At 44.3% G+C, this 12,863-nt stretch overlaps 1 protein-coding gene across 1 annotated transcript in view; it reads right to left on the reverse strand.

Moving 5' to 3' along the window:
* PTGIS (prostaglandin I2 synthase) overlaps positions 1–12,863 on the reverse strand; it is a 67,820-nt gene that overhangs the window by 37,143 nt on the left and 17,814 nt on the right. Inside the window, exons 2-3 of the mRNA XM_017888178.1 lie at positions 3,580–3,703; positions 1,448–1,626 (exon numbers count right to left, since the gene is read on the reverse strand). Coding sequence (XP_017743667.1) covers positions 1,448–1,626; positions 3,580–3,703 — 303 coding nt within the window. The remainder of the gene's footprint in view (positions 1–1,447; positions 1,627–3,579; positions 3,704–12,863) is intronic.

Raw genomic sequence — 12,863 nt, forward strand, 5'->3', positions numbered from 1 at the left:
CAGGCCAAGGTTCAGAGCAGGCATCACATCTCATCAACATCCACCGCATCATGCTGGCCTTGCTTCGGCCTTAACTATCCTGCAAAACAGGTTCCTAGTTGCCCTTCCTAACCTCCACAGGGTATTCTTCCTGGAGACAGATCACTGAAGACTGTCATTGGACTGCGTGAACTCTGCAGGGGCGGACACAGGGTCTTATCTGCCTTAGTATCGTAGATGAAGGAGAATGGGCTGTGAAGTCAGCGGACCTGGGTTCAAATCCCAGTCCTGCCACTTACTAGCAGTAGACTTTGAGCAAGTCACTTCACTCCTCTGAGCCTCTGTGTCCTCATCAGTAAAATAAGGATAAAAATGCCCACCTCTTGAGGCTAATGCACAGATATGAAAGTGAGCTTATCAGACACCTGGCCTATAATAGCTGCCTTCAAATGGTGGTTGGCATCATTCTGCACACCTTGCATCCAGGGCAATGACCAGGGTACAATGGGTCCTCAGATGTCTGCTGAATGAATGCAGAGCAAACATGTTCATCTGTTCTCTTATTGATATGATTACTCCATACGTGGCCGGGCACGGTGACTCACGCCTGTAATCCCAGCACTTTGAGAGGCTGAGGCGGGCAGACCACCTGCGGTCAGGAGTTCGAGACCAGCCTGGACAACATGATGAAACCCTGTCTCTACTAAAAATACAAAAATTAGCTGGGTGTGGCGGCGCGTGCCTATAATCCCAGCTTCCTGGGAGGCTGAGGCAGGAGAATCGCTTGAACCTGGGAGGCGGAAGTTGCAGTAAGCTGAGATCGCACCACTGCACTCCAGCCTGGGTGACAGCGAGAGATTCTGTCTCAAAAAAAATAAATAAATAAAATAAAAATAAATAAAATAAAAAGATTCCTCCATATGTTTCAGGAGCTGTACCACTTCCAGCTATGTGGCCTAAGACAAGTCACTTATCTGAGCTCCAGTGGCTGCATCTATGAAATGGGGCTGTAAGTTACTTAGTCTCCAGCATTGTTGTGAAGACTAATGAGATAATGCACGCTGCCTGGCACAGAGTACGGACTCAGAAATATTCATCATCCCACCTCTCTCCTTCATTTTACAGAGGAGGAAACAGAGGGTCAGAGAGGGAAACAGGTTTGTCCAAAGTCACAAAGCTAGGGAGTGATGGGGCTGGGATTTGAATTTAGGTGTGGCTGACCCAAATCCTCTTACTAAAATCAGGGCTGCTTCCAAAAAAAAAGAAAAAAAAAACAAAGATGAGAAACAAAGAGTTCTTCTTCCACGCAATTCTTTTGGGTTGTTTTTTGTTTTGTTTCTGTTTGTGTTCTCAAGATGAAATGTCTTTACTGGACACTTGCTTCGGAACCGAGCATGACTTGGGCCACATGGGTAGAAGTGAGTCGCCCACCCTGGCCCGCCCACAGGTGCCATCTCCAGCCACTCACGGTTTCATCCTGGCCTTTTCATCACTGGGGCTGTAATGTGGAAGCTGCACATCAAAAATCCTCTCCATGAGGAAGACAGCATAGGCATGGAAGTCGAGCCTGGTGCGAGACTCCCACACCACCGCGTCGTAGGAGTGTGGGTCCAGGAGGACGGTGACATACCTGCCCCCAACCAGTATCTGTGGGAAGTTGCCAGGGATAGAGTGAAGAGTGTCATTGTGAACAGCAGCCGCTCTCAGTGGTCAGGGCCTTACTATGTGCCAGGCACTGCCCCATTGAACAGTAACAGACTATGTTCTCTTATCTATGCCTCACTACCACCTACCACCCTGTGAGGTAGGGACCATCACTCACCCATTTATAGCTGAAAAAGTGAGGCTTAGAAAGGAGATGAAATGTGCCCAAGAGCTCATAGCTGAGAAATGGCAGGGCTAGGAATGGAATTTGGGAATATTGGGGCTTTTTAAAAACCAAAGACTGTGTTCTTTACCACCTCACTCTTAAGCACCTGCCATGACTATCTTGGTTATTGCCATATCTCCAGCAGCCAGGAGAGAAGGCGGCAGATGGATCCTGTGCACATCATGGATGGATGGATGGATGGATGGATGGATGGATGGATGGATGGATAGATGGATGAGAGAATGGATGGATGGATGGATGGATGGATGGATGGATGGATGGATGCTGTTGGGCAAATTCCAGTGGGTGGATTGTAGAAGAGTAAATGGGCAGATGGATGGATGGGTGAATGGATAAATGAGTGGAAGGATGGAAGGATGGAAGGAAGGAGGGAAGGAAGGAAGGAAGGAAGGAAGGAAGGAAGGAAGGAAGGAAGGAAGCTGCTGGGTAAATACCTGTGGACAGAATGTTACCTGGATAAATGGAAGGATAGATCAATGAGTCTATGTTGGATGGAAAGATGGATGAAAGGGCAGCTAGAGATTGGTTAGAAACCAAATGTACGAATAAATGTTGGGTACATGGATGAGAGAATGCTAGGTAGATACTGAGTAAAGTGAAGGATGAATGTTGATTGGATGGAAGTTGGAAGGATACATGGAAGGTGGATGGGTGGGTGGTGGTCATTTGAATAGATGTTGTAAGGATGGATGGATGAGATATAAATAGATGTATATCCAGTGGAGAGACATTGAATACTGAATATAGCTGAGTGTTGGGTGGATAGTGGCAGATGAATAGAAAGATGCATAGATAAATAGAAAAATGAATATTGGTGGGAACTGACTAGTTATCCCTCGGTATCCATGGAGGATTGGTTCCAGGACCTCCTGCAGATACCAAAATCTATGGATGTCCTTGATGTAAAATGGCATAATATTTGCAAATAAGCTACATGCATCCTTCCATATACTTTAAGTCATCTCTAGATTACTTATAATATCTAACACAATGTAAATGCTGTATAAATAGTTGTTATACTATACTTTTAGGGAAGAATTACAAGAAAAAAATTCTATAAAAGTTTGGTACCAACACATTTTTCCCCAAATATTTTCAATTCATGGCTGGCTGAATCCAGTGATATAGAACCCACCCATGGATACAGAGGGCCAACTGTATACGGATGAAAGTTGGATGGATGTTGGATCCATGAGTGGAAGAACGCTGGGTAGATCTGGGTAGAGAGATGAAGGTATAGAAGATGGCTAAATGAATTGACAGATGTCGGGTGAATCTTTGGAAAGACTGATGGGTGAGTGGATAGACAGAGGTTGACGAATGAATGCTGGGTGGATATAAGGATGGAAGGATGCTTGGTAGACACCAGGTAGACAGGCAGAAGAATGGGATGGGAAGATGGATGTTGAACAGATGGAAATGGAATGGATGGATGGAAGTCAGCTGCAAGGATATACAAGTACTGGAGAGATATTGAGTAACTACATAACTCCACGCTGGGAAGAGCGAGAGGGAGACTGAAGGGATGATGTTAGGTCAGGGTTGGGTGTGCAGCTGGACAGGCAGCTGGATAGAGAGTTGGCTCGACCACTTGGATGGATGTTGGATGGGGGGTTGGCATAGGGACAGATGTTGAAGGAATCAGCAGAAACCAGATATGAGGCTCAGCTGCTCATCCCCATCCCTCCCCAGGCACAAGAGGCACTTACAGTAAATATGTCACCGTGCTTCTCCTTCATCCTTGTGAGGAAGCTGGCAGCATCTTTTCCAAAGTCCAAGGCATAGCCCAACCAGGGGATGCTCCCCAGGTCCAGCGGAGGCTCACCGGGTCGCCTACAGAAGCCATGGAACTTGTCACCATTTGATGAGGCAAGGAAGGGCATAAAGAGTGTAGGTTGTAGGGTCTGATTTTGAATGGAGCAGTCAGGGACGTAATTTGAATGGAGCAGTAGGGGACATAATTTGGCTCAGGTTTTTGCAGGATCTTTTTGGCTGTGGTACAGAGAATGGACTGTGGTGGGTGGGAGCAGAGGCTGGGGGTCAGCTCATGTCTGGTACATGGCGTGGGTTCCATTAGAGGTGGTCATCTCTCTGTGGGTGAGGGGCCTCCCAGCACCCAACAGTGTAAGGACACAGAGTAGTCTGTGTGAGCCAACCTGGACCAGGGTTTGGGTCACCCCACACTCCCTGTCTTGCCCACAGAGAAAGGATGTGACTGGAGGGCACAATTGGGTGGCAGAAGGCAGTGAAGGCACTGGCTTCATCACCACCCCGACCACCCCTCTTAGTTCAGAAGCTGAGGTTCTTCAGGTAGCAAAAGGCCAGGCTGTAGCCTGTGGAGATGTCCCCAGAGCACATGAGTAGGTCAGCACAGGGGGTGGGCTGGGTGCATATGTGATCATCAAGGTCAGGGTCATCTGTGAAAGCAGAGGAACTCCTCTGAGAACATAAGAACAATATTTCCAGCTCACCGAGGTAGGCGGAACTCTACGATGACCCAGAGTGACCCACACCCTTGTATAATCCCCTCCACTGATTAGGGGATAGATGGTACGGTTTACTTTAAGAAAAAATTATTCTCCTTAGTGGGCCTGACCTAACAGGTGGCAGGGGGCCGGGCTTAAAAGAGACAAGGCTCTTCCTGGCAAAAGAGATTGAAAGCATGAGAGGGACTCGACATACGGGAGAATCTCTCTACTGGTTTTGAAGATGGAAGAGGCAACGTGGCAAGGAATCCAGGTAGCATCTAGAGCTATGAGGGGACCTTGGCTGACAGCAGGCAAGGAGACGGGGACCTCAGGACCTCAGTCCTACAACTACAGGCAAATGCATTCAGCCAGATTCCTCCCGAAGACTGCCCAGTAGGAAGACAGCCCAACAAATACCTTGATTTCAGCCTTGTAAGTTGAAGTGCTGTGGGGCTATCTCGGCTCACTGCACCTCCGCCTTCTGGGTTCAAGTGATTCTCCTGCCTCAGCCTCCTATGTGCTGGGATTATAGGCATGCGCCACCACGCCCTGCTAATTTTTTTGGTATATTTAGTAGAGACGGGGTTTTGCCATGTTGGCCAGGCTGATCTTGAACTCCTGAGCTCAAGTGATCCACCCGCCTCAGCTTCCCAAAATGCTGGGATTACATAATCAAAGAGCCCTGTCACCCCGCGCTGGCCTTCTGATCCACCGAACTGAGAACTAGTAAGTGGGGATTGTTTGAGGCTGCTTCTTGTATGGCACCTTGTTATGCAGCAATGAACAACGAACGCATGCAAACTTCCAGCGTGCTTGTACCGCACACTGCCCCCAGCCAAGCCTTGTCTCATCCTCACCTACCACCCTCTGCGGGAGGGGCTGTCAGCTCATGAGAACTGCAGTCAGAGTCATCAGATGAGCCTCACGGTGTTCCAGGGCTGCTGCTCACGGTGGGTCTTTTAGAGGTCCCTAGACCCAGGTTATGATCCCTGTCAGAGCCACTGGGATGCAGAGAGCTCCCAGATACACCTCTGCTAAATGAATGAATGAATGAATGAATGAATCATCACATCTCTTCTTCTCACTATGGATTCATTCACTCATTCACCAAACATTAACTATGAAGCAGGAACTGTCCTGGGTATCAAAGATATAGCAGGGAACAGGGCAGACAAGATCCCTGACCTCATGGGGCTTAGCTACTAATAAGGGAAGCAGACAAAACATTTAAAAAGCAAAATCACATAAGAGAGTGAGAATTGTGGAAGAAAATAAAAGAGATACAGTCCAACGGTGAAAAGAGGAGTAACCTAGTTTTAAAATGCACAAGGAATTTGAATAGGCAGTTCTCCAAAGAATATATACAAATGGCCAGTAAGGCCAGACATGGTGGCTCATGCCTGTAGTCACAACATTTTGGGAGGATTGCCGAGGCAGGAGGATTGCTTGACACCAGGAGTTCAAGACCAACATAGTGAGATCCTGTCTCTACCAAAAAAAAAAAAAAAAAAAAAAAAAATTTAATTAGCTGGATGTGGTGGCACACACTTGTAGTCCTAGCTACATGGAAGGCTGAGGTGAGAGGATTGCTTGAGCCCAGGACTTGGAGACTGCAGTGAGCTGTGATCACACCACTGCACTCTAGCCTGAGCAACAGAGCAAGACCCCTGTCTCTTTAAAAAAAAAAAAAAAAAAAAAAAAAAAAAATGCTGGGGCAGTGGTCTGGCCAGGCATGGTGGCTCACGTCTGTAATCCTAGCACTTTGGGAGACTTGAGGAAGCGGATCACTGCTGAGGTCAGGAGTTCGAGACCAGCCTGGCCCCACATGGTGAAACCCCATTCTCTACTAAAAATCAAAAGTTAGCCGGGTGTGGTGTGGACACTGTAATCTTAGCACCAGGAGCTGAGGCAGAGAATCGCTTGAGCTTGGAGAGAGGTGGAGGGCCACTGCCCTCCCAGCCTAGACAACAGAGCAAGACTTCGTCTAAAAAAAGAAGAGTAGGTGGTGCATAAGCAATGAAAGATTCTCAGATACTTATTAGTCATGGGGAAATGCAATCAAAACACAGTGAGGTATATGAAAGGAAAATAAAAGAGCTCGGAAGCCCAGTTCACTATGCCAAATAGACAAATTAGCTAAAAGCTGAGTCGTGCAAGAAACTGTCTTTCCTTTTTTCCTAAGCAGAGAGCTACAGATAAAAAGGTCATATCTCCACAGGGCAGCTACTCACGCTTATCTTACATAAAGGGCCATTACTGAGCACGAGATGAATGCATCATTGACTACTGCCCACCTGCTCCCTTTCTCTTATAACATGTGGATGACCACACCCTCCCTCTTTCTCCTCCAGCCCACTTTCCCCCTTTAAATACGAACCCTCAAAGTCATCTTGAAGAAAGGCCATAGACCACAGGACTGTTTCTGCGATTCTGTGTTTTTCTTCTCCCTGGCTATTGTTCCTTTAACCTTGGTAAAATAAAACATCTAAATTGATGAGACCCGCTTAGAAATTTTTATTCACAAATTGGAACCATGAAGGGACTCCATGGAGGTGGTTCCTGGCCTTTGACAAATCTCCCGTTGGTGGTTATTAATCGGCTTGGTATCTGTCTTCATTGGTCAACCAGTAGGGACAATTTGTTGAGGGCTGGGAGTCCCTCTGCAGGAATCCCGGATCTCTAAAATTTAGATCTATGAGAGCTAAAAATTGAGAAGCATAAGTTTTATTTGTTGTACAATCTTCTTTCTGGACTATCACTTGCTTTAACAAGGAAGGCAACTTTTCACTGCATATCCATGACAATGGAGAGCAGGTAACTCCTTCTGGAGTTTCCAAACTCACTTCCAACAGGGAAGGAAGTTGAAGTTTTTTCCTGCTTCGTAGATGCCCTAAAGTGCGCCAGGCACAGTGGCTGAAGCCTGTAATCCCAGCACTTTGGAAGGCCAAGCAGGTGAATCACTGAGGCCAGGAGTTCAAGACCCAGCCCGCATCATGGCAAAACCTCGTTTCTACTAAAAAATTCAAAAATTAGCCAGGCGTTGGTGCGCTACACCCGTAGTCCAGCACTCGGTGGAGGCTGATGGCAGGAGATCACTTTGAACCAGGAGGAGGAGGAGGTTGCAGTGAGCCGAGATCGGTCGATTGCACTCCTGCCTGGAAACAGAGGAAGACTCTGTCATCAAAAAAAATAATAAAATAAAAAAAATACCTGAAAACTGGTTCAGGCTCATGGTGGAAGTGGGGGTTTGACGTGACTCATTCTACCCTGCAGCATTCATATCAACGCAGATCTTAAGTCTGATAAGAAACCTTACATCTATTCCTTTGAACCTGTCTACCTGGAGGCTTCGTCTGCATGAGAAAACTTTGGCTTACAACCTCTTACTATAACCAGACATTTCTTCTACTTGATAATAACTCTTCAACCCAATTGCCAATCAGGAAGTTTAAAATCCACATATAACCTGGAAGCCACCCCCCCACATCAATTGTCCCGCCTTTCTGGACTGGACCAACGGATATCGTCCAATGTATTGATTGATTATCTCATGTCTCCCTAAAATGTATAACCAAGCTGTGCTCGACCACCTTGGGCAATTGTTCCTCAGGGATCTCCTGAGCTGTGTCATAGGCCATGGCACTGTATTTGGCTCAGATAAATCTCCTCGAAAATATTTTACAGAGTTAGACTCTTGTGTCGACATGTTTATGTATTATGTGTGGTTTATGTGTGTGTATGCATGTGTATGTGTATGCATGTGTATGTGTGTGTAGCATGTAGTATCTGTGTGTGTTATAGTGTGTGTTTATGTGTGTTGTTATTCATGTGTATGCATGTGTGTGTATGTGTGTGTGTGTGTGTGTAGGCATGTGTATGGTATCTGTGTGTTTATGTGTGTGATGGCAGTGTGTATGCATGTGTATGTGTGGTAGCATGTATGTTATCTGTGTTGTGTATCTGTGTGTGTTTTATGTGTGTGTATTATGCATGTGTGTATGTATCTGTGTGTGTATATGTGTGTGTGTGTTTATGTATGTGTGTATGCATGTGTATGCATGTGTATATGTGTGTGTGTGTGTGTGTATGTATGCCTTTATGCTTTCTTTTTTCTCTCCTAGGTTCTTGTTTTTTGAGAAAAAAAATTTTCTTCCCAGTCGACTGATTCTGTTTTCTCCATTTACTTCTGCCTGTCTCTCCTTCCTCTCACCGCCCTCTGCTGCATGAGGGACCTAAAATAATTTCTAACAGCCTGGGATTCCTTAAAGAAAACAGAGAAGGCGCCAGACTCCTTCTGGGGAGAAACTTCTGTTTTCCTTATGGAATCCTAAGAATGTGAAAAGACAAGTTCCTCTCAGATCTTAAAATGATTGTTTTTGTATTGCGTTATCTGATTTCTTTTCTTTTTTTTTTTTTTTTTTTTTACTAAAATAGTTATTACTACAGGGTCCACTCTTGTGTATTTAAGAGAGAGAGTGGTGTCTTTGTAACAAAGTGCACTGTGAAAGCATTACATGGCCTAGTCTCATGATATCTCTCTCCCTTTGGAGACCCAGGATTCAGTGTGGGCTCTGCCCAGAGCTCAGAGGTCCAGTTAAAAGACAGAGACTAAATTTAAAACTACCTATCTAAATAAAATTGGTCTCCTCATAAAATCCTACGGTAGATTCCTGTAATTTTATGTGTGGTTTGTGGCTTGGCATCCATTTTTAATCTCCCTCTAACACATCCAGTCTCTCTCTCCTTCTCTCTGGCTCTCTCTGGCTCTCTCTGGCTCTCTCTCTCTCTTTAGAGATATACATTTCCCTATCTGATTTTCACCCGAGTTGTTCCTTTAGTATGTAAGTTTGGTTGACAATTGCCTAGGGTAATGAAACAGGTTGTCACGAAATTGGAAGTCTAAGCTAGTTGTCCTTTTTAGACCCAGGAGTCAAACCCCTATAATAGTACCAGGACTTAAAAACGATACAGAAAATTACATGGATGTAATAACTTTTATTTAAAATTGTTTTATATCAGCTTTCCTAGGCAAATAAAAACATAAAACAACTTAGACATATTAAGAAAAGCCAGGAGCTTTATAATAGGAGAAAAAAGGGGGTCTTGTGAATTTTATCAGGTCTACTTCTGCCTAATATGTCTATGTATTTATATGTCCTGTATATAATGTCTCACTACAAAAAAATACATAAAAGAGGTCTAATTGGCTTAAAGAAAAAAAATCAAATACTCTATCAGAAAAATAGAAACTTTAAGCCCAAATGGTTTTTCAAGCTCACATGACTTAAGTAAATCTTTAACAAATAAGCGGGTTTCTAAATTATTGGTAAAATAAAATTAGAAATGGTTTCAGCATTGTCAATATACATTATTTATTGTTTATATTTATTCGTCAAAGGGTTTTATATTTATCTCTGCTAGATATAGGTGACAAAATTTGGCATGAGGATTATGAAGCTATAAATCCAGCCCAAAAGAGAATTATCGTTGCATAACTTTTTGATAAATAAGGCATTTAATATTGTTCCTTTAATGAAAACTGTTAAATCCTAAGTTATTGGCAAAAAAAACAAAACCACACATGTATTTAACTTTAAGGTTCTTACTTAAGTAAACATCTGAAATTCACAGCTATAAAAATGATTAACAGGNCATGGAAGGCTGAGGTGAGAGGATTGCTTGAGCCCAGGACTTGGAGACTGCAGTGAGCTATGATCACACCACTGCACTCTAGCCTGAGCAACAGAGCAAGACCCTGTCTCTTTAAAAAAAAAAAAAAAAAAAAAAAATGCTGGGGGCAGGGGTCTAGGCCAGGCATGGTGGCTCACGTCTGTAATCCTAGCACTTTGGGAGACTGAGGAGAGCGGATCACCTGAGGTCAGGAGTTCGAGACCAGCCTGGCCAACATGGTGAAACCCCATCTCTACTAAAAATACAAAAGTTAGCCGGGTGTGGTGGTGGGCACCTGTAATCTTAGCTACTCAGGAGGCTGAGGCAGGAGAATCGCTTGAGCCTGAGAGGTGGAGGGCCACTGCCCTCCAGCCTAGACAACAGAGCAAGACTTCGTCTTAAAAAAAGAAGAGTAGGGGGTGTCAATAAGCACATGCAAAGATGCTCAATACTATTAGTCATGGGGGAAATGCAAATCAAAACACAGTGAGGTATATGAAAGGAAAATAAAATCTCGGAAGCCCAGTTCACTATGCCAAAAGGAACAAATTAAGCTAAAAGCTGAGTCGTGCAAGAAACTGTCTTTCCTTTTGTTCCTAAGCAGAGAGCTACAGATAAAAGGTTCATATCTCCACAGGCAGCTACTCACCTTATCTTACATAAAGTGCCCATTTACTGAGCACGAGATGAATGCATCATTGACTACTGCCTCACCTGCTCCCTTTCTCTTATAACATGTGGATGACCACACCCTCCCTCTTTCCCCTCCAGCCCACTTTTCCCCCTTTAAATACTGAAACCCTCAAAGTCATCTTTGAAGAAAGGCATAGACCACAGACTGTTTCTGCGATTCTGTGGTTTTTCTTCTCCCTGGCATTGTCCTTAACCTTGGTAAAATAAACATCTAAATTGATTGAGACCCAGCTTAGATAATTTTTAGTTCACAAATTGGCAACCATGAAGGGACTCCATGGAGGTGGTCCTGGCCTTTGACAAATCTCCCGTTGGTGTTTAGTAACGGCTTGGTATCTGTCTTCATTGGTCAAACCAGTAGGACAATTTGTTGAGGGCTGGGAGCTCCCCTCTGCAGAGAATCCCGGATCTCTGAAAATTTGAGATCTATGAGAGCTAAAATTTGAGAGCTAAGTTTTATTTTGTTGTACAACTTCTTTTCTGGACTTTCACTTGCTTTCAACAAGGAAGGCAACTTTTCCTGCTTCCATGACAATGGAGAGCAGGTAACTCCTTTCTGGAGTTTCAACTCACTTCCAACAGGGAAGGCAAGTTTGAAGTTTTTTTCCTGCTTCGTAGATGCTAAAGTGCAGGCCAGGCACAGTGGCTGAAGCCTGTAATCCCAGCACTTTGGAAGGCCAAGGCAGGTGAATCACTTGAGGCCAGGAGTTCAAGACCAGCCCGGCCATCATGGCAAAACCTCGTTTCTACTAAAAATACAAAAATTAGCCAGGCGTGGTGGCGCACACCCGTAGTCCCAGCCACTCGGGAGGCTGAGGCAGGAGAATCACTTGAACCCAGGAGGAGGAGGAGGTTGCAGTGAGCCGAGATCGGTCGATTGCACTCCTGCCTGGGAAACAGAGGAAGACTCTGTCTCAAAAAAATAAAATAAAATAAAAATAAAATTTAACCTGAAAGACTGGTTCAGGCCATGGTGGGAAGTGGGGGTTTGACGTGACTCATTCTACCCTGCAGCATTCATATCAACGCAGATCTTAAGTCTGATAAGAAACCTTTACATCTATTCGCTTTGAAGCCTGCTACCTGGAGGCTTCGTCTGCATGAGAAAACTTTGGCCTTCACAACCTCTTACTATAACCCAGACATTTCTTTCTATTGATAATAACTCTTGCAACCAATTGCCAATCAGGAAGTTTTAAAATCCACCTATAACCTGGAAGCACCCCCCACATCAAGTTGTCCCGCCTTTCTGGACTGGACCAACGTATATCGTCAATGTATTTGATTGATATCTCATGTCTCCCTAAAATGTATAAACCAAGCTGTGCCTCGACCACCTTGGGCATGTGTTCTCAGGATCTCCTGAGGCTGTGTCATAGGCCATGGTCACTCATATTTGGCTCAGAATAAATCTCCTCAAATATTTTACAGAGTTAGACTCTTGTTGTCGACAGTGTTTATGTATGTATGTGTGTGTTTATGTGTGTGTATGCATGTGTATGTGTATGCATGTGTATGTGTGTGTATGCATGTGTGTATGTATCTGTGTGTGTATATGTGTGTGTTTATGTGTGTATATTCATGTGTATGCATGTGTGTGTATGTGTGTGTATGTGTGTGTAGGCATGTGTATGTATCTGTGTGTTTATGTGTGTGTATGCATGTGTATGCATGTGTATGTGTGTGTATGCATGTATGTATCTGTGTGTGTATCTGTGTGTGTTTATGTGTGTGTATTCATGTGTATGCATGTGTATGTGTGTGTATATGCATGTGTGTATGTATCTGTGTGTGTATATGTGTGTGTGTGTTTATGTATGTGTGTATGCATGTGTATGCATGTGTATATGTGTGTGTGTGTGTGTGTATGTATGCCTTTATGCTTTCTTTTTTCTCTCCTAGGTTCTTGTTTTTTGAGAAAAAAAATTTTTCTTCCCAGTCGACTGATTCTGTTTTCTCCATTTACTTCTGCCTGTCTCTCCTTCCTCTCACCGCCCTCTGCTGCATGAGGGACCTAAAATAATTTCTAACAGCCTGGGATTCCTTAAAGAAAACAGAGAAGGCGCCAGACTCCTTCTGGGGAGAAACTTCTGTTTTTCCTTATGGAATCCTAAGAATGTGAAAAGACAAGTTCCTCTCAGATCTTAAAATGATTGTTTTTG

This window comes from Rhinopithecus bieti, unplaced genomic scaffold (genome assembly GCF_001698545.2).
Source record: "Rhinopithecus bieti isolate Rb0 unplaced genomic scaffold, ASM169854v2 scaffold_15834, whole genome shotgun sequence".
Taxonomy (NCBI): domain Eukaryota; kingdom Metazoa; phylum Chordata; class Mammalia; order Primates; family Cercopithecidae; genus Rhinopithecus; species Rhinopithecus bieti.